This window comes from Physella acuta, unplaced genomic scaffold (assembly GCF_028476545.2).
Source record: "Physella acuta isolate Inbredline_101_S28 unplaced genomic scaffold, ASM2847654v3 ptg001275l, whole genome shotgun sequence".
In the NCBI taxonomy this organism is placed as follows: Eukaryota; Metazoa; Mollusca; class Gastropoda; family Physidae; genus Physella; species Physella acuta.
This window is the reverse complement of record NW_026732790.1, coordinates 157281-180900: the sequence shown is the minus strand read 5'-3', so window position 1 is coordinate 180900 and position 23620 is coordinate 157281. Positions and strand designations below refer to the sequence as shown.

Below are 23620 nucleotides of genomic sequence, written 5' to 3'. Positions count from 1 at the left end.
ATAATTTGTGAATTCGACATTGCCAATGCTGCCACTGAAAATATTTCTTTAAAACACTTTAAGTAGCTCGTTAAGGACGATAACCCCCTCCTCCCCCCCCCCTGCCCCCCCTCCGTTAAAGTAAACTCCACTTAGCTTCAAACTAAATTATCTGCCCCTGATAGTCATCACTAAACCCGGCTCTGCTTGTAAACATTTAGCGTGAACCACAGCTCACCAGACCATGTAGGGGTGGGGGTGGTAGGGAGCGCGCTTACAGCTTGTTTTCTAGCGTCTCCCAGAAGAGAATTATATATATATATTATATATATATATATATATATATATATATATATATATATATATATATATATATATATATATATATATATATATATATATATATATATTCATGTACCGATGCATACTTATATATCATTATGTATATACTCAGGCAGTTGAGGCTAGATAGCTAGGGACAACAAGCCAACCGCTGCCTTGTAGTTAGTTCAGAGACGTAGCGAGGGGGGGGGGGACACATGTCCCCGGGCGCCGACCTTAGGGGGCGCCAAAATGGGTTGGAAAAATAAATTGAAAGGCCGAGGGGGATGCAAATCGAAATCTTGTTGAGGGGGGGGGGGCAAATCGAAATCTTGAGGGGGGGGTGCAAAGTTTGTCACCGGGCGCCACGAAGGGTCGCTAAGCCTCTGAGTTAGTTCGCTAATGGACAAAGACTATGCAAGCTTGGAAGGTGGGGACTCAATACAAGAGACATAGAAATATACAAGCCGACCCGCGACGTAGCATACAATGGGTAGTGTAAAGCTACTAGGAAACTTACGTTGGTTGTTATATTAAAAATAGCTCAGTTTCGATTTAACTTAATCACATTTGAATGACACCAATTCAAATAAAACAGTGTTACACATATCATGTATCCACCTCTACGTTTTTATTTTGTTTCAGTGTGTAAAGAAATAAAAATTGTCAGGAAACACAACACGTTAAAATGTTAAAAATCATGTGGTAAACAACGAAAACAATACATTATGTAATGGATCTCAGTAAATAAAAAAAAATACTTTAAAAAAAGTCACGATTGAATGTATAATCATAATAAATCGAGAACGTTAAAAAAACAGCAGAACCTGTTAAAAAAAAACCACGAGACAGGTGAGAACAGGTAAACGGTGCCAGGTAACTGCCGTTACAGCCAAAATAGAAACTACTCTCTGCAGGAATGCCAAATATCATGACGTAGGTATGGTTGTGACGTCAATTTAGTGTCTGATTGTACACAGCACACACAAGAAATAGGTCGAAATGTATATATATATATTATATATATATATATATATATATACATATATATATATATATATATGTGTGTGTGTGTGTGTGTGTACACATGTGTGTGTCTGTGTGTTAGTGTGTGTATGTGTATATTGGTTCTGTTGTGCATTGTGGTATAATTGTTGAAATCTATCATTATCAAAACACCAACAGTCTGCTCTAACGTTGTACTAACACTATGTCATCACAACTTTGCATCACGTGTTTCTATTTTTAGATGCACGCGTATAGATACAGAACAGGCATCATGTTGTGTTTTTTTTTTCTACACAGGCTAGAATATTTGTGCCGTGTGCTAGAAATTAACCTTTTATTCCACAGCACAGGTGTAGTGTGTTGTGTTGCTACTCTGTAGTTATTCCCCCACTGGTACTGTTCTATCCGATATCTTGCCCGACTTTTCTCATTATTTCTACCCTGAATTCCCCGCATGTGTTAGCCACATACCGTAAAAAAAAATTAGCAGAAAATTATTTAAATCAGGAAGGATGGTTCTTATCAACTTAATTGTATTTGTAATACGCATTGAATGTTTTGCTTACATGCCTGGATATCTTACCTAATAAAGATAGCTGGAAAATGTTCTTGGCTAAAAAGTCGCTACTAAATTATTTCATTAATTTATTTTTATTTTTAAACGACGACATCTTAATTCCGATCAGGTCATAACATTTTTATGGAAATTTTTTTAGTCGGTTGTATGATAAAATGTTTGGTGTTGCTAAATTTAACTGTCAGCCGTAATGGAAAAAAACAAACATGCGCACAGTATCACGGTTTAAAAAAAAAATAAAAAAAATAACGACCACAAAATGATAGTGTTAAGAGTAGACAAAGATTTTAATTCTTAAAAAAAAAAAATCTTAGGCAACGATATATAGATCTGGAACTGTTACTTATAAAACAATAGGAATTGATGTACGACTATCAATATTATAATCGGCTGGTCAGTTATTAGCCAGGTACATTTCTGGTACCCGAAAAGTATTGTATAGCAATCTATATTTATTTCAATGCAATATACATTTATAAGCTCCAAGATTTATAATGGGGGATAACCATTGTTTGAAATCAAATTATCTCCCCTGCAGTTGTGTCAACACATTTTTGTACCTTAGCTGTGTTCACGTGAGATCAGCTTATAGTCATTAACATTTTATTTAAACTTCATTAGGACGAACCCGTTTGATTTATAGAATACCACCGACCAATCATTACTGCTCTATACGAGAAATTAGAAATCCTTTATTTGAGTTCATTCTCATTTCCTTTTTAAATCTCTTTAGGGAGCATGCGCGGGATTATTGTCTGTCAATACGCATGCGCGGTCGACCGTTACAATTTCCGGAGCAACCTATGGACCCGCCTTTAAAGTATATTTAAACGCCATTTTTTTTTTTTTTTTTTTTTTTTTTTTTTTGGTGTTGACGTTGTTAAGGTTTTAGTTTTTAATTACAGGATACTTCGAGAATCGATAAAAAAAAGAGGGATTGGGGAACGTCTATTTTTGTGTGTGTTAGCATACGTTTCGAGTTTTATGAGCGAGAAACATACAAAGCTGATACCGTAATTGCTCGCTGAAATGCAGGTTGGGCGCATTAATTGTGAGGTAATCAGCAGGTCTAGATTAGGGACAAGGGAACGCCCCTGAAATTAAGGGTAATCAATGGCGTGGTCTACTTGTGGTAATTAACTCTGGCATCTTGAGTGTGGTGGGCCTCATTAATCAGGGAACTGGTAAAAGAGCCAGGGGGTGTATTCCTATCTTTCAGACATTTCCCCTGGGGTGGGGTGGTTGAGGGGGGGGGGGGGAAAGATGGACACTTTCAGAGTCGAGGGGAAAGGCATTCTTTAAAAGTGTATAGTTTCTATATACATTTTATACATTTTCCTTTTTCGTATAAAAGGGTGGGGGGGGGGGGGGGGAAGAAGGAGGGGGGGGGGGGGGGGGTGAACGTGGACTGAGGGGTGGGGACAGTGGCCCCACTAACGATACCTGAAAGAAATATTGATCAAATTTTCATCTTCGAGTACAGTTTTAATAAGTTAATATTCAATTAAAAGCTATACCAGCTGCACTGTTTTATTAGATTTGAAAAACAACTATTAAGTATTAACATTACAATTTAATACAAAAATACAATTAAAATTATATTTAGGGTAGGTATCACGCTGGGTCAGAATGTAACAATTAGCGGTCATTTTGTTATGGCTACAGAGGCGTAGCGAGGGGGGGGGGGCGGGGTACATATGTCCCCGGGCGCCGACCTTAGAAGGCGCCAAAATGGGTTGAAAAAAAAATTAAATGCTCATTTTAGCTGCATTTTTGCAATATAAATATTGTCCTCAGGCGCCAGGAAAGGTCGCTACGCTTCAGAATTGCTACGGCTAATGTTAAGCTGAAGATATTTGCCATAACCAGTACCGAAGCTGCTTTAATCTTTTATTCTGTATCAGCTATAAGAACAGCACTCATACATTTATTGTGTTGCGTGTCGTCTAGAACTGAGATATTCATCTCAACAAAAAATGGAAATATCAATAGTTGCAGGCTAGTGCAGTTCATACGGTGGAATCAATTGTTTACGTGCAGCTTACAGTGGCGTTTAATATACAGGCCCAGTGGCGTAGGCAGGGAGGGGGGGGGGGTTAGGGGGGGTCATAACCCCCCCCCCCCCATAGACCCCTCGGTATATTTATAAAAAGTATGAGGGGGGTGCAAAATCAAAAGTTTGTGGGGGGGGGTGCAAATCAAAAGTTTGAGGGGGGGGGTGCAAATCAAAAGTTTGAGGGGGGGGGTGGGTGGGTGCAAATCGAAAGTTTGTCCCCGGGTAAACATTGGAACCCCCCCCCCCCCCCCTTGAGACCATCCTGGCTACGCCACTGTACAGGCCTGCTTTGACATCAATTCTCAATTGAACTTAAGACACAAATAGTATTAGCTTTATGGTTTTTATTTTGTTTTAAATTGTTCTTTAGTAGATATATACGTTTCAGTACACGAAGTTAGCGCTGTGAATATATGAGTTTTAATATGTGACGTTATTCGCTGTAATCAAATAAGTTTCGATATGTGACATTATGCGCTGTAAACAAGGATGTATTTTATTACAATAACGTTATTCTATGTTAACATCAGTTCTTATATTAGGCCTAACAACAATTAGGCTTATGAGTACATTTTTAATAAGATTAAATATTCAAGTCTTTGTGGTTGTTATATTCTTTGGAGGAATTATAATGCGTCAAATTTTATTTCAAAGTTCGCATTTAGTACAGCTACACAAATACTTTAAAATAATAATTATATGTGTACTATAAGTAAATTATCTATAGCAACATTCTAGTTTACATGAATACAAACAAAACGTTAATTTTGTTGTTGGAATATTTTAAGAATTAAATGAAATAATTATTTATATTTTCTCAATACACGGGAAATGCATTAAAAATTAGTAATATGTGTTGAAAACCAGGGAATATCATATGCTGCCGCTGATGATGATGATGATTATGATGTAATTACTTTCATTTAATCAAACTTATAAAAAGAACAAGACAAAGCAATACGACATAACAAAAAAACAACACCACAAAATCAATCTGATAGCTACACTCTACAGTAGACAGGCCTACATTACACAATGCAAAAAGATACAACTCTTCCTATCAGTACCAACCATCGAGGCCAATAGTCCAGGTCGAAATCACGACCTTGAAAAGACCACTTAACAAAAATCGATCTTTCAAATCTGTTCGACAAGAACGACTGTGCTACCATAACACAAGCAATCTCGATCTCATTGATAGCAGCCTCTCGAGGGGCTGAATTATTGAAAGGGAAATTTATAGTACACGGTACAGCTGTTATTGTACAACTTGAAAGGGCAATTCAAATTATAGGCTACAGCTGTCAATGTATTTGTACACATTTATAGGGCAATTCATATTATACAGTACATATATCAATGTATTTGTACACATGTATTGGGAAATACATATTTTCAGTACTGCTGTCAAAGTATTTGTGCAACTTAAAATGTTAATTCATATTATAGAATACATACATCAAAGTATTTGTACATATTTATAGGCAATTCATATTGTATATACTATGGTATAGCTATCCGTGTCTTTGTGCAACAGGAAAAGGATAATCATATTATTTGTTGTTAGTATTAAATGTTGTCTCCCTTAGGAGTCAAAACTTTGCAGTGTGTATAGAAAAAAAATAATAGACTATCTTGTTCACATGATTTCACAAACCAGTTTAAAAGCTTTAGGATCACATTAATATTTTACTTTTGTGGCTTACCATGTAGTATTGGTTGATTTGAAACATTTAACTATTCTAGAAACTGATTATGGTTAAACCGGCTGGTCTGGTTTCGATCCAGGTCAAACCAGCAAATGCTCCTTAATTAGAACTTAGAAATGCTCGCCATGGCATGGCTATAAGACGTTAGTTGTGTAAAGATCAGTCATGCTTATCCTAGGCAGTGTTTCTTCCAGACTTTTTTCTCCGGGAGGGGGCACTTGAAATTTTCGGGGGGGGGGGGGGGGGGGGGGGGGACGGGGGAGGACACTGTTAAAAGTATATATTTTCTATATAAATTATATAAATTTCATTTCATTCGGAGGGGGGGGGGGGCGGTAGGACTTTTTTTCGTGGGGATTTCGCCCCCCCCCCCCCCGAAGAGATGCCTGGAAGAAACTCTGATCCTAGGTAGAGGCAGTCTTTTTATATGTGGATGTGAGTCATATGTATGCTACGTGGACGTCATTCCAATGTATGCTACATATACGTCAGTCATTTGTATGTTACATGGCCGTAAGTCATATGTATGCTGAAAAGACGTCAATCATATATTCATTTTATACGTACACACTCCTATGTTTACTATATATTTGTTACTCCTTTTTATGTTACATAAATTTCAGTCCTAAGTATACTACATATGCTTCAGTCATTTGTATGCAACACAGACTCCAGTCCCATGTATGCAACATAGATGTCAGTTCAACAATTGCTGCATTGACGTCTGTCAAGGGTGTTGTATGTGAACATAAGTCACGCGTATGTTTACACAACAGTGTTTGCTAAATGTTTTCATCACGCATGTGCAATATATCGATTGATACCAGAATAATTATTTCTGATTCCCATAGCTGTCGGTCCGTGATGTAAGGTGAGACAAAGGTAACGTGTTTCTTTCGACCTTGACATTTAACCTATCAGAGCGGCTGGGTAGTCGACTTGAATTTTCTAAGCTTTATTTCAGTAATGTTAGTTCACTCAGGCAGTGGCGTAGCGAGGTCGGGTGTCACCCGGTGCGGCACTTAATGGTGTCACCCCCCAGAGGCATAGAGACCCTTCCCGGGGACAAATTTTCAAATTTTCGATTTGCACCCCCCCTCAAACTTTCGATTTCCACCCCCCCCCCCTCTCAAGTTTTCGATTTGCACCCCCCCCCCCTCGAGTTTTTCTCTACATCTTTTGCTATTTTTTGCCTTGGTGTCACCCCCCTAAATGGTGTCACCCGGTGCGGTCCACACCCCCCGCCCCCCCCCCTCGCTACGCCCCTGCACTCAGGTAACTTTTGGCAATACCCAATAGAGTCAGATCACGCCCCTTTTACATAGTTGAACTGGAGATTTGAAATCGAGGTGTCAGTGTTGACACTATGTTTTGTCTATGTATTAATCAAGGGTAGAGAATTATCAGAGTAGTTTCCCTTGAGTTTAAGAAATTGGATTAAAATTACACATTAATTATTTCGTTTTTAGGGATAATTAATATTTTGTAACCACTTAAAAAAAATCACAAGTCAATGTTTGTTTAAATAGCATCTTGTCAATTTTTTAGGTTAATTAACGTTTTGTAATTAATTAAAATAATCTTGAACCTGTGGCATTTTAGCTATGAAGTAGTTTCTGCAAATCAGGATTGTTGGGGAGGTGTGGTGGTATATAACGACTAAGAAATTTAAGAACAGACAATCATTGTAAAGTTAGTTTGAAGTTATTGTAATTCTATAATCAATTACTGTCTAGTTAGTAAACCTTCGGGTATTTACGTCGTAGTTCGATGAAGGCAAACGTCATAAAGACAACGATCCAGTTCGTTATGAAGTTATTGAATTAAAATTGGCTGTATGTTTTCTGTAAACTTAACATCGACCCACGCCAGTCCTTGCACCTCCCCCACAACATTCATCATTTCCTCAACCACACAACGTTTCAGTCCTTGTACCTCCCCCACAACATTCATCTTTTCCTCAACCACACAACGTTCCAGTCCTTGTACCTCCCCCACGACATTCATATTTTCCTCAACCACACAACGTTCCAGTCCTTGTACCTCCCCCACGACATTCATATTTTCCTCAACCACACAACGTTCCAGTCCTTGTACCTCCCCCACGACATTCATATTTTCCTCAACCACACAACGTTCCAGTCCTTGTACCTCCCCCACGACATTCATCTTTTCCTCAACCACACAACGTTCCAGTCCTTGTACCTCCCCCACGACATTCATATTTTCCTCAACCACACAACGTTCCAGTCCTTGTACCTCCCCCACAACATTCATCTTTTCCTCAACCACACAACGTTCCAGTCCTTGTACCTCCCCCACGACATTCATCTTTTCCTCAACCACACAACGTTCCAGTCCTTGTACCTCCCCCACGACATTCATATTTTCCTCAACCACACAACGTTCCAGTCCTTGTACCTCCCCCACGACATTCATATTTTCCTCAACCACACGACGTCCACACCAAACTGTAGACATTGTGAAATAAAGTCCAAGAAACACATCAACATAGCATTTTTTTTTTATTTAAACATAAAAAAAAACGCGAGTGCTGTGTAAATACACGCATTTATGAGAAATTTTATGAGTGCCCTAATGTGCACATGTTCTGAATGAAATAGCCCGACATCGATTTCCAATCCCTGCCGAATTAGATCGATACCCCAATCGATTGATTAGAAATCAAAGAAACGGCTACACATGCCGCGTGTTTTCATCCTTAACGTCGACCTAGTTATCGCAACTTCGTGGCACATAACAACCGATGCACCTGCACTGATTGGCTGAAAAGTTAGTCGTGACTAAAAGACGAATCCATTTTTGATGGCGTAATCGATACTTCCTCACATGGCGTAGGCACGATACGAATCTTCGTGGACTCGATTTCTGAGTGCCACGGATCGAATTAACTCTTACACAAGAGTTATGTTTCTTGTTGACCTTTTGTTATCAAAGTTTTTACTCATCTTCTATGTGATCTTTCAATCTTTAAAAACATATTCTAACTCGTCTTTCATAACTATTTCAATATTTAATATCAAAATTCTATTTTCTTTCGCAAGAATATTCAATTATTAGAATCAAAGTTTAATAGTAAAGTTTAAAAACAAGGGAACTACTATCATAGTAAAGTATAACTAAAAAGGAACTGATATCATAGTAAAGTAAAAAAAAGAGAAAGAAGTTTAAATGTATAACCTAATGCTCCATAGTGCGTTAAAATGTGTCTTGACCTCGGCCAAGTATGGTCAGCGTTTCTTTCCCAAACGTGAGCCAGGTACTAATCTGAGCTGGGTAGACTCAGAAACGTCTAACAATCACAATTATGAACTAGCTAAACTCTATTGCACTGACTCCAAAAATGTGCTTGCTCTATGTAAAATGATATTTTTTTCATGTAAATCTTCCATTTTTGGTGCCCATAATAACGCTACAAAACTCATGTCTTCCATAGAGTCATGGACTTGTTTAATTTAGTGCACTACACAGTGAGAATATAATCTTAAAAACACACAGTCACGGCTCCGTTTTACTGTCGTATGAACCTTTAATCTTTACTAATCTTTCCTAAAACTATAATTCTTTAAGTCTTTAACTCGTATGTTCAACGGCCTAACCAATTTCTAGCATTACAAATTTTGTAACCTAGTCTTTCAATGATGGCTGACATATAACCTCCTTTAATCGTTGCATTACAAAATTTCTAACCTAGTCTTTCAATGATGGCTGACATATAACCTCCTTTAATCGTTTCCATTTCATGACCAGCTTTAGGCTTTATGAGTTTAATTCATTCTATTCACTCTACTCACTGTTTTAATCGATACAGAGATTATCGACCGTAACGTTTAAACGTTCATCACCATCACACTAAACATTTGTTCAGCAAAGAATAAGTAAAAATCCTCTTTATATATAGCGATCTATTGGGCAGATGAAGTAAAGTTCCTCTTTATATATAGCGACTTATCGTGCAGCTGAAGTAGAGTTTACGTTTTTTGGAGCTTGATATATAAAGGGATACGGTGGAGAACACGATGTTCAGTGCCTTTACTTTCCCCAACGTAAGCTAGGTACTCATCAGAGCTGGGTGGACTCAGGGAAGTTCTACACTCACAAATCCGAAACAAGATCCGAACTCAAGATCTACTGGCTAGTACAAAAACAATCTACCATTCACCTACGCCATCCCTCCTAAGTAAAGTTAATACATATATGTAAGAAATGACCAACACATTACATGCTTGTAAAAAAGTTTGATACTTAACACAGTTCTACCACACACACGTTGAACCAATATTCTCTATCCTAACAAAAGTTGTATTTATCATTAAGATATTAGGGCCCTCTCATTCATGTTGTTTGTAACTTTGCGATAAGCTATATACAATACGATAGCTAATTTTTACTGTCTGTATCATCCTCACTCACGTAAAACGCCACAGTTATGTAAAAACGATAAGATATTCAGACTAATTCATAATCAACGCTAGGGACGACCATTATTTGATAATAGATCATTTTTAACATATATCTCCTACAAAATAATAATGACATCCTACACACACGCGTAAAGTCTCTACAACACACGCACATACACACACACACACAACACATACCCACACGTGCACATGCACATGCAAACGCACATGCTAAAGCAGCAGTTTCTCAAATGAACCATGCAAGACATATAAATCCTCATTGTATTACTTTTACCTCATTGACATAAATCAATCAGAACCAGAAAAGATTTCATCCTCGTAAACTGCTGACTCAGAAAATATTGACTCTACTTTCGCTGGCGCCAAATAAGTGCTTGCTCGATGTGAAATGGAATTGTTCCTGTAAATTTCCCATTTGTAGTGCCCATTACAACGGTATCTTACTCATGTCTTCTGTAGTGTCATCGATATGTTTAATTAAATGCACTACACGTTGAGAATATAAGCTTAACAAAATACACAGATGTGAAGAAAAAATAGAAACAATACATTATATTAGGCGAGAAGGGAGCTGTATTTGGATGATCATGTGTGTTAGCGTTTGTGTGTGTAGGTGTGTGAGTGTGTGTGTTATGAAAGAATATTTTAAAAAGTGAATAGCATTGTATCTATTGTTTCACTGATAGTCTGCGTGTTGTGTGTGTATACGTGTATGTGTGTGTGTATGTGTGTGTAACTGCTCGAATACTACAAGAATCGTAGCATTAAAAAAAAATATTACGTATCACTACATAGCTTTCATGTTTGTTTTTACATTGCCAACAACAACCCCCTTTCTCAGTGTTCGTTTTTTTAATTCGTGTTTAAATCGAGTAACCCAAGCATAAATAGTATGTCTGCATGGGTTATAAGGGGACATATTCCCGGTATCGATTACCGTTTATCCCTTTTATTAGGAATCTCATTATTATTTTCCAAAAGAATCGATACCGACCGACCTCTCGTTGGTTTGTGCTGTTGCTATTGACACCGGTCACACCATAACACTCGTGACTGTCGTGAAATTTTTTTTTTCTTTCGTTCAGCCTTCCATTGAAAAACAGAAGTAAGGCGCTATACGATATCGCTTTCTTAGAATTGTGCGGTTTATTGTCTGCTTTTAAGGGAAAAAATGTTTTGTACGGTCTATTGTATGTTTTTAAAGAAAAAATTGTTTTGTTTTAATTTTAATCTAGGCAGCAGGAAGTTCTCGCTGCTCATGCGAATGCTTAGCTGGCAAACTCAGAGATTATCCTAAAACCAGTGCCCAGTTTTATGAGACGGTAGGGTCGGGGGATAGGGGACGGAGTGGTATAACGGTAGAGCGCGGGACTGCTAACCCGTAAGTCTCGAGTAGAATCCGGGTTCAATACAGTAGACCGTCCCTGAGTCCACCAAACTGTGATGGGTACCTGAACTCACGTTAGGGAAAGTAAAGGCGGCTGGGCATAGTGCTGACCACACTATCTCTACTTCACTCGCCCTATAGACCGTTAGCTTTGAAAGGGAGCTTTAAAAAAAATGATCGGGTAATAGAGCGCACGACTGCTTAACCGAAAGACTGGAGTTTGGATCCTAGCCTTGAGTCCGTAGAACGTCCCTAAGTCAACATAGCAATAATGCGTACTATAAGTCTAATGCGCATCATTGCGCACCTAGAATAGAACTGACCACAATTTTCGCTTTACATGTCGAAGTCACAGAAACAAATGAAACTGCATCATAAGACTTATGAACCGCTTATCGGAAGAATTAAAACGTTACATATTTTAGGCCTCGACTACTTTTGACTCATATGAACTGACATAACGCTGCTTTTTACTTCTTCGATCTGTTGTCTAAGTTTAGAAAGAATCCAATGATTTGGTTTTATTGAACTATGTGGCTGCGGTATGGTAGAGCTGATATAACACAAGCAAAACATATTATCTTATATGTTAACCTAGCAACGCACATTGTATCTGACTATGTGAGACTTTTAGGCTTGCTTTGATCAAACAAACCTCTTTGTAAAGGCAATAATAACATAGCCATTGGTTTTTTAACAAAATGAAGACAATCAACAGGTCGAAGTTTATTTCTACAAGATAAAGTTATGACAAGATTGTGATTTTCTTTAGGTTTTTAAACAATAAATAAAGATATAACTTTGTATATACTGTTTTAACAGTGCTGTGTAATTCCAAAATCATCGTGTCTAACTTATCAGCTGCGTACAAAAGCATATACTTATATTTTAAAAGTATAGTCTAATGTTGCAATATGAACCTAATATACGATTACTTGATGAGTTTCTATAAGAAATAGCATACTCGAGACGTATAAAAAGTAAACTGTTTACCAATCAGTTATAGTACATTGATATCAAGCTCGTTGGCTTACTGGCGTATGAAATTGCTATTTAAATGCATGTAACATCAACGTCCTGATTATAATTCGTGATACCAATTTGTGTTTTAAATTTAAACCTCCGAAAATATATGGAAAACATAAAAAGCTCATATTGAAAGAAAGAAAAAAAAACACACCAATTTGTGGCTTACTAAAGTTTATCTCTACAAAAAATTTTGGTTTACTAAACTTTTTCTCAACAACAATTTATAATTTTCTAAACTTTATCTCAATTTTTATGGTTTACTAAACTTTATCTCTACAACAATTGATGGTTTACTAAACTTTATTTAAGACTTCATCTCTACAATAATGTATGGTTTACTAAACTTTATCTCTATATTTACCCTCTGGATTCTCCCTTGCCTAATTTACAATTTACATCTTTACTGTGTTGTTTAAAAAAAACTAGACGTTTGAAAATAGTTTTAAACATGAGATATTTAATTCAAAACGTCAATATAAAAATTATCATTCATCGCTAATTAAAAATACTCTAAAAATTAAATACAACTTTCACCAGAAGCGTTAGATTTTTTAAAAAAAATCTATCTCGACAATAAAAATTCAATGAGGATATTTTTCTGGACATCGATTTTATATAATGTTAATTAAATTAAACACACTAAATTAAATGGCAAAATAATAGTTTATGTCAAGTTATGTAACGTTTTCTTCAAATAAACCGCTCCAGATTTTTATATTTTTCACAGACCATCTTCAGCAGACGAACAGATAGGCCGTTTCACCTAAAGTTCATCGTCTGATCAACAACGACGACAAATGAATCTCTAAAACGCATTAAACTCGACCTTTCCCTAACAAAACGACATCCCAATGCCATTAAAAATGTATTCGTAGGTCGCTTTGATAAAAAACGGATTCACACGGCTGCAAGGTTGTAATGGGATTTTCTCTTTTCCTTACACATCATCTTATTAGATCGATTCCCACAGTCAACGATAGAAGACGTTAAAATGTAAACAAAATGTAAACAAAATGTAAACAAAATGTAAACAAAATGTAAACAAAATGTAAACAAAATGTAAACAAAATGTAAACAAAATGTAAACAAAATGTAAACAAAATGTAAACAAAATGTAAACAAAATGTAAACAAAATGTAAACAAAATGTAAACAAAATGTAAACAAAATGTAAACAAAATGTAAACAAAATGTAAACAAAATGTAAACAAAATGTAAACAAATGTAAACAAAATGTAAACAAAATGTAAACAAAATGTAAACATAATGTAAACAAAATGTAAACAAAATGTAAACAAAATGTAAACAAAATGTAAACAAAATGTAAACAAAATGTAAACAAAATGTAAACAAAATGTAAACAAAATGTAAACAAAATGTAAACAAAATGTAAACAAAATGTAAACAAAATGTAAACAAAATGTAAACAAAATGTAAACAAAATGTAAACAAAATGTAAACAAAAACAACCCTCTACTTAATTCACAACATAAGTGAAGAGTGGCTGGGAAACATACATACTATGTTTCTGTACTACGCTGATAAATTGTGTGTAAACTATATTTCACTGACTATGCAGTCAAATGTTAATGTAACCATCATTGTTTTTCGAAGTATATTTCTATTTAACTATAGAAAAAAATAGATACAATTATTTTATTTTTTTTGTTTTTAGTACGACACACCAAAGTGTGAACCTTGACGATTTTAATAATGTGGTAGGTTAATTAAGAATGATAAGTGAGTTTAAATACAACACCAGTTGAGAGGGCGACTCAATTGTTACCAGAGTTTCTTCCAGGCTCCCCACCCCCTCCGAAGGAAGTCTACCGCCCACCTGAACTAAATGGAATTTACATAGAAAACATACTTTTACCACTGTTCGCCATCACCACCCCCTCGGAAAATTTAGTCCGCCCTCCGAAAACATCAAGTGCCACCCCTTCCGGAGAAACAAATCTGGAAGAAATACTGTAACTTCTAATACTAATTTAAACGAGTGTAGTTCTATTTATACTTTTTCCGGAAGCTTTTAGTATTATTTTACATGCATACGATACTGAATTAGATTCTCATTGATGTTTTAAATTAAGAAAATCCCGTTAATTCAAATGATGTGTTTAACAAGACTATAAAATAAATGATCTAGTTAATTTCTTACTGATGAAAATTGTCCTTAAATGCGATTCATTAGTAGAACTAAAATACTAGGTTTCCCAGGAAACAGTGTATTTCAGGTACATTTGTATCAGAAATCAGAATACATCCTTCGTATTACATGTTATACACAGTAGAATAAAATATGAGTTTATTTGTTATTAAATCTAAAAAACCACATAATTTTAATGTCACTTATTAAAGATGTGTTAAGTACAAGACACTTAACAACATGTAATTAAACTAATTACTGTTCCAAATTCAATTTATGCAATTATAGACTATATTCTATTTTAAAGTGCATGTTCTAATGATATCGGCGTCATTTATTTTTATCATTTTGTTACTGATCGCGTTTTAATAAACAACACATTTTTTGTATTGATTTGATAGATTTGTCTAATCACTAAGTAGTAGTTTTAAATGTCCACGACAGTACAAGTTTAAAAATAGAATTAGGTGTAAACACTATAAAACCATTGAATAAAACCAAAGTAGTGAATGGTATAATTGTAATTGCATTCACATCAATGAACTACTACACAAATGTAAATGGCATATATTTCTTTGATTATATCTATCGTTTTCTTGAAATTTGGAATTATATCTACACTGAAATTTGTTATTTTATATGCATCTGATGATATCGTTTAAATTGCATTGGAATCAGACTGTAAGATACAAATCTATGTGCCTTAAGAAACTCATCTAGCAAGACCCACCAAAATACTTGAATATTCATGACTTGTATGTGGTTTAAACATACGGATACATATCGTACCTCTCAAACACAGATACTAAGATTGCGGGGAAAAGAAACGAGGGGTAACATGATGAACTAATCATTTCAAACGGTCTTTGAGGCAAGGAAAGTAGAGTTCACCTGTTTATGTGATCCCGGTATATGCATGGATAATGTGGTCAGCACTATGGCCAGCCGCCTATAAAGGTAATAATTTTATGCCTAAGTATTATGGTCCAACGGTCGCCTAGGCTAGTATTATGGTCCAGCGGTCGCCTAAGTTAGTATTATGGTCAAACGGTCGCCTAAGTTAGTATTATGGTCCAACGGTGGTCTAGGCTAGTATTATGGTCCAACGATCTCCAAAGTTAGTATTATGTTCCAACGATCTCCTAAGTTATCATTATAGTCCAACGGTCGCCTAAGTTAGTATTATGGTCCAACGGTGGCCTAGGCTAGTATTATGGTCCAAAGATCTCCTAAGTTAGTTTTATGGTCCAACTGTCGCATGAGCTAGAATTATGGTCCAACATGCACCAACGTCGGAATCAACAGCACAAAAGATCACCCTAAGGGGAAGTAATTCAGTACACACATACGCACTTAAAGCTAGGTCACAAAGTAGAAAAAGCTTGAAAAATAAAACTTGCAATGTCATTTCGTGCGTGTATGTAGGCGTTTGTATGCCTGTATATGTGTGTATATATCTGGTTGTATGTGTGTCCACGTATCAATAGAGTTCAACGAGCTGTGACGGCATCACGAACCGTCCCGCATGAGTGAACGATAACTGTGCCTTACGTATAGCCTAAAGCTGAGTCAATAATTTAACTTTTCTTAAGTTGTATGCGTTGTGTACAACGCCATGGGGTACTGGGTTGGGGTTGAGATAAAATTGTTTGAAATGAAAATATCAAATAAAATTATTAAAATGATGTATGCCTGACTGAACCAAACATGACCACAATATTCATAGATGCAAGGATTAGAAGGTCAGCCAAATTTGAACCCTCCTCCCCCTTCATACAAAGCACGTCTACCGCTCCCCCTACTTCATAACTATAATTGATATATAAAATATATACTTTTATCACTGCACCCCCCCCCCCCCCCAATAATTTAATTCCACCCTCCACCCGCGAGAAATATGTCTGAAATAAACACTGTTCTCAACGGTGAAAAAAAAACTACATTGGTGTTTTATGATGCAAGGTCTAAAAGTTGTTCTGTTTTCAAATGTTCTAAACAAATGAACTAAATATGTTAGATCTGTCGTGTACTTGGGCAGATAAAGCAGATTTCACCAATGTATATGGCATTGCTAATACAATAATAATATGATCGTTTCTACGCCCACTTAATTGTATGTTCCCTAACAGAGTCAGGTACCCAATATCTCAGGGTTCAGTCAGCGGTATTATACCTTCTCAATCCCGACTTCGAACACTGAGTTCAAGGTTTACTGTTGCGGGTTCTTCTGTCCGACCATGTTGTCCCATAGGTTGTTTAGGAAATATTTCATAACATATTCAATGCATATTTTACATCGCATTCAAACTTTAAAAAGTATACGCATTGCGTTATAACATGTTTTAACAAATCTGGTTTGTGTTAAAACATTTCTAATACGTGAATTTATATTTTTCAACTTTCTCAATTCCAGTTTCTTCAAGGCATCTCTTTAGGGGGGGGGGGGGGGGGGGGGGCGGAGCTCCTCTCCGAAGAAAGTCTACCACACCTCTCCCATAAAATGGAATTTATATAGAAAACAGACACTTTTACCTGTGCCCCCCCGGAGAAAAAAGTCTGAAAGAAACACTGCTTATACAGAAATGGTGGGAAACGTAATGTGCTGCTGCCTGTGTTTTGATCTTGTAACACGAATCTTGGCCTGTTCGTGTCACACCAGATTACACTAGTGTTTGGTTTTATATGGTTGCCTGATAGAGTATCGTAACACAATACAGTCGTGGTTTGTTTTTACATGGTTGTCTGATGTCTTGATAGAATAACACAATACGCTCGTGGTTTGTGTTCTTTGTACGTTTTTATACAATCTATTTGTTGCCTGATTGCTACTGCTTTTGGAATATATATATATATATATATATATATATGTATATATATATATATATATATATATATATATATATATATATATATATATATATATATATATATATATATATATATATATATATATATATATATATATATATATATATGTGTGTGTGTGTGTGTGTGTGAAGTGAAGTGAATAAAAGAAACAACCTTATAAAACATCCATTGCGATATGTTGACAAGCATTGACTTATTTTTGCTATACTAAAGATAACAGAGTATTGTTAGCAAACATATGTCTTATTTTGATCAGCATAGGAACTACAAAAGTGTGTATACAAACCTAGGATTATTTAGGCTATATAGAAACCCACATACAGACCATATCCCCTACACACAACCCATATATTTTATTTCAACCCACGTACAACCCATATCCCTACCGTCACCCATTTACAACCCATATCCCAACCATACGTACAACCCATATCCCTATCATCATCCATTTACAACCCATATCCCAACCATACGTACAACCCATATCCCTACCGTCAACCCACGTACAACCCATATCCCCACCATCACCCATTTATAACCCATATCCCAACCATACGTACAACCCATATCCCAACCATACGTACAACCCATATCGCAACCATTCGTACAACCCATATCCCCACCATCACCCATTTACAACCCATATCCCAACCATTATTATCTGCTCTTCATCCATGGCCATATATCAAACGTTACTCTAAAAATAATCATAACATTCGTCATCAATATAGAATGCATTATGTGTATTATAGGCCTATATATAAACAATACTAGTAGACCTACGGGGTCTATAATTTGTATGATTGTTGTCAACAATGTGATCTTAACTACAGTCATATAGTTACGTATAGTCATTTATGTATGTGTAAATCAATAATTCTTTACGTTTTATTTTAGCTGTGCGATGTATCCAACTATATTCTCATGTGTATGGGCTTTTCTTAAGATACACTTATGTATAATTTTATGGTTTTCAGAAAAACGGTCTCAATTTTATTTAATGATGTTTAAATATTTACAACGTTTCAACAGTTTTATGAAATTAAACAACTTAGCTACCAATTTCATATCCCATATTTACATGGATATTTCAAAACATGTAATCAAATATTATGCAGGTCTAAACAGAGTTTGAAACTCTGTACTTTAAGTATTTTCTACACTGTGCCCTTCATATATATATATATATATATATATATATATATATATATATATATATATATATATATATATATATATGTATATGTATATATTGCATATGTGTATTATTTTCATCGACAACATTATGAATGTAAGATATATTATTACAGTGTACATGCAATACATAGCAACATGCGCTCTTGTTATTCGCATTGTTTGTTTATGAACTTGTTGATAAACATTTAGGTAAACAAACACAACGGGTACTCACCCTATCGTCCTTCACCTTGTCCCCGTTGACAGACTTTTTCCTACTTCTCCTCCTCTTGATGGAGCCCGACCCCTCCCCCAGGTCGACGGCTACACTGTTCCTGTGGCTCGGGCTCCGGGAGGAGGAGTACTCTCGTATGGGGTCGGGCAGGGGTCGGTTGTCCCGGGGGTCGTAGTTGTCGAAACCGTTGTGTTCACTGTACCTCCGGGAGTGGGCGTTGGGGTCAACGACCATGAAGTTGTAGGCAACGCTGGCCATTGTAGTGGCCCCTGGCAGAGGAGTATCCAGCTTGAATGAGTGGCGGGTGAGCCTCTTTAAAAGAGCCTCCTCGATATAAGAAAAAATAATAATTAACAACACGGTTTTAAAGTTAGAGTTAATTACTTAAAGGCGTTGAGAACGCCTCCGTATAAGAAAGACCAGCTGCCTTATTGGTGTGTAAAAAAATCGTATCCACAACAAAGTTAAAAATAAAATTAAAAAAAACACGATCAAAATTCAAGTTATATAACGGTACAATCTGTTTAAAAGTTATTCCAAAACCACGTTGAGAAAATGAAATAGAGTAGATATGATGAAACTAACGGCAACTAGTTGCCTACACAACACGGTTACACAGCGGTGACTGTCACGATATATTTGCCGCCGTCCGTAGAAGAAATATGGATTGGCAGTCGCGCTTAGGGTTCGGCAATTATACATCGACAACGGTTTTCGAAAAATTCTCTCTCTGGCACTGTCGCTCCCCCCGCTCTCTGCGATGACGCTAGCGTACTTGGAGCAGTGGCGGTATTGATTGTCGTTTAAACTACAGGACTCACGTATGCTGCCAGTATGCTAACCCGTATGCTGCCCGCACACTGCTAGGATTTGGGTAAATGGATTTAACCTTTACACGGAGAGTTGATTATGAAAAAGAGCTCGAAGCGATGAAATGTATTAAAGAGAAACAACTTTACAGATTTTATGAACTTTTTGTAATAAAACTTTAATTTTTCTTTTATATGATAAATTTGAAGAAAAACATATGTGGAATTGTAAAACATTTTTTTTTTTAAGTTTATGAAAAACATCACTATTAAAATAAATTCATAAAAATTGAGGCTTTTAGTTTATGCTAATTGTATGTATACATTTTTCGATTTTTCTTTTCTTTTCTTTTTCTTTTTTTTTCTTTTTTTTTTACTTTTCTTTTTCTTTTTTTATGTACTTAATAAACTTTAAATGTTTTTCTTGGAAAATTTAAACTATGTAGACCCATTTAAAATATTCATAATAAACTGGTTTTTTTCGCGAAAATCTCCACAACCAATGTGGGCATACACACACATTCACATTCTTAATAAGATGGATTTATATAATTTTATATATTTTTTTTTAAAAATACTAAAGTGTTTTTATGGAAATATTTATTTTAATTATAATATTTAATTTGAACATCAGTCACTATTGTATTGGTTTACTGTCTAAAATGATATTTGAAACAAAAAAAGCCCTAAAACAGTTCAAATCACTAATACCAACGCCCTATGTGGTGGTACCACAGGTGAGTCCAAGTACGCGTCGTCATAGTGCGCACCATAAGAAACGACAGACCATCCCGCGCAGCATTACATAAACAATCCATACCGGACTGAACCATACGATCAATACAGAAATCCCTGCGAAATCACGCGGAGAAAAGGTAACATTATTGATGGGTGCGGGGTTTGAGTATTTCACGCCAACAGTAAAACTGGGTGTAAATAATGTTTACAATAACATTTTATTGTAAGAATATTTTAAAATATTCAGTTTTAAAGGTGTATGTGTGTGTGTGCATTATTATTGATGTCTTAGTAAGTATAAAATTTCATATATATATATATATATATATATATATATATATATATATATATATATATATATATATATATATATTCATATAAGTATATATATACATATACATATACATATATTCTTATATATATACACATATTTATACATAAATATATATATATATATATATATATATATATATATATATATATATATATATATATATATATATATATATATATATATATATATGTGTGTGTGTGTGTGTGTATGTATGTATATAAGAAAGATGCAAGTTTATTGCATTGAAATATATATTTAAATCGAATTGAAATGATTCAGAACATATGGATTAATGGAAAAAGTTTTTTTTAAACTCCGTGGTTTTAAAAAGTTAAGTTTCGTGATTTCTAAACGAACTGGTGGATCAAGAACAAACAGGTGCGTTCGATTAAAGGAACTGCTCTACTTCTACTTGTTATTTTGACTTAAGCTTTTTTGTGTATTTTCTTGTATGTTGAGTGCAATGATTGAAAGACGATCGATGTTATATCCCTTATAAAATAATTCTTGCTGTGATTAAGTGTGAAATGGGTCTGACCGCCATTCATTATTAAACATCGGAAATATTTACAATTTGATTTTGCGATTTATGGTTACAAATTCTATTTTTAAATGGTTAACGTTTTACTGAAGATGTTTGACTTATTTTTCGAGATACGGACAACACAGACCACAATACAATAACTAATAATTTGAACCGCTAATAGATAATACACCAGCATTTAAAAATTAAACCCATTTGGGGCAAACTTGGCTAAGTATAGCAATAACTCATATATATATATATATATATATATATATATATATATATATATATATATATAAAGAAACATAACCTAATGCCACATAGAATATCACTATACGCATTATATTCTAACACAGGCTCGCCACTTCAATCAAAATATAACGTGCCAGGGACCACACAACCTCTTAATAGAGGTTACACGTCGTGAAGGGAAGCAACTGCTCATCAAGGGAAGCAACAGCTCATCAAGGGAAGCAACAGCTTACAAAGGGAAGCTACACCTCACAAAGGGAGATTACACGTCGTAAAGGTAAGCGACTGCTCATCAAGGGAAGCAACACCTCACAAAGGGAGGCTACACCTCACAAAGGGAAGCAACACCTCATGACGAGATGTGACGACTCATGAATGAGGTGACACCTGGTCGTACGTCAGGTGAAACTCAGTGAAGCGTGGTAGTTACACCTGTTGTTAAGTGCTGTACCACCTCACCACAGCTGCCGTAGAAACATACCTGATGTCTGCTTCACGTCCCATTGAACCTGAAAATTGGGGAAGAAAAATAATATCATATACGTAAATAAAATACGTAAATAAAATACGTAAATTGTATGAACACAAAATAAATCAATGTTATGTATTATTTTAAAGGCAAATCTTTAAAAACAATTTTAATTCAAATACAGTACGCCGATAAAACGGTAATAAATTGTTAAAGAATTTGAATGTTCGATATGTCTTGTGTGTGAATGGCGAAGACAAAAAATTACGCAACAATGTAAAATATCTAATGAATTGAAAACAAACAATCTAGAAATCAACATTTGGTTAAAAATTGGAGAATAAGAAAACTTGATGTATTGAAATGCTTAACAAAAATTAATTTGGAAATTAGAAAGGGTACATGTATGTGTTGCAAAAGATTACTAGAATTATATGATTATTTCAAATAATTGTATGCATATAATGTCTAATTAATAAAGGATAAATAAGTTTCAAAACATGAAGTAAATAACTTAATTTCTAATCAGACGAAAAGGTTGCAAAATGTTAATTAAAATAGCTTTATACTTCACTTAAGATGATAGTTTAAAAGTTTAAACTTATCTAATTTAAATACACGTATGTGAAACGAAATAATCCCAAAATATGGTATGACCCTATATTGGAAGAACACTGGTATCGAAATACTTGCTCAATCTAGCACCAAGTACATATGTATGTGTGTCTCTAGATACTTTCAAGCCGGTTCGATCTGGACTTGGTTGAAAACAGATGAACATGTTTGGTAACTTAAAGAGTTGCAAGTCACGCGAGTTTGTCAGCTATAGTACTCACACGTGTTTGTTTATTAGTCAGATATAGTAATCACACGTGTTTGTTTATTTGTCAGCTGCAGTACTTACATGTGTTTGTTTATTTGTCAGCTATAGTACTCACACGTGTTTGTTTATTAGTCAGATATAGTACTCACACGTGTTTGTTTATTAGTCAGATATAGGACTCACACGTGTTTGTTTATTAGTCAGATATAGTACTCACACGTGTTTGTTTATTAGTCAGATATAGTACTCACACGTGTTTGTTTATTAGTCAGATATAGTACTCACACGTGTTTGTTTAACATTAGTATTCAAACTCGTTTCTTGTTTCAAGGTGGGTTGAAGAAAATGTTACGGTAAAACACATGATAGTATGCGTCTTGTTTTTAAATAACTGTACATTAAATGACAGTTATGCAAATTAGATTTTACATTAACGTATCCGACAGAAATAATCGAATTCTTTAGTAAAGTTTGATATTTAAATGTATTATTGTCACTATATAGTTTGCTGCATTACAATGCATTGTTGCAGGTAAATTACTAAATTCGATTATGTTTGCATAATCATTTAATTAAGTATTTTATTTGTAGCTGGGTCTTTAGGAGCAAAGTCTTGTTATATTTTTACGAAATATTAAGTAACACATGTTTCTAAAAGTCTGTAGAACATAGTTTAAAACACATAAGTGCAATAATTATCATCAACTTCGAAAAAAAATATTTTATAAAAA

General features: G+C 35.2%; 1 protein-coding gene across 3 annotated transcripts in view; it reads right to left on the bottom strand.

The window, feature by feature from the left end:
- LOC131957883 (cys-loop ligand-gated ion channel) overlaps positions 1-19669 on the bottom strand; it is a 121537-nt gene extending 101868 nt beyond the window's left edge. Inside the window, exon 1 of one of the 3 annotated variants that reach the window (XM_059322698.1) lies at positions 18939-19669. In XM_059322698.1, the coding sequence (XP_059178681.1) occupies positions 18939-19196 (258 nt within the window). In that variant the 5' untranslated portion in view covers positions 19197-19669. The remainder of the gene's footprint in view (positions 1-18938) is intronic. The other 2 variants (XM_059322700.1, XM_059322699.1) reach the window with 2 other exon arrangements.
- Between the last annotated feature and the right edge of the window lie 3951 nt (positions 19670-23620).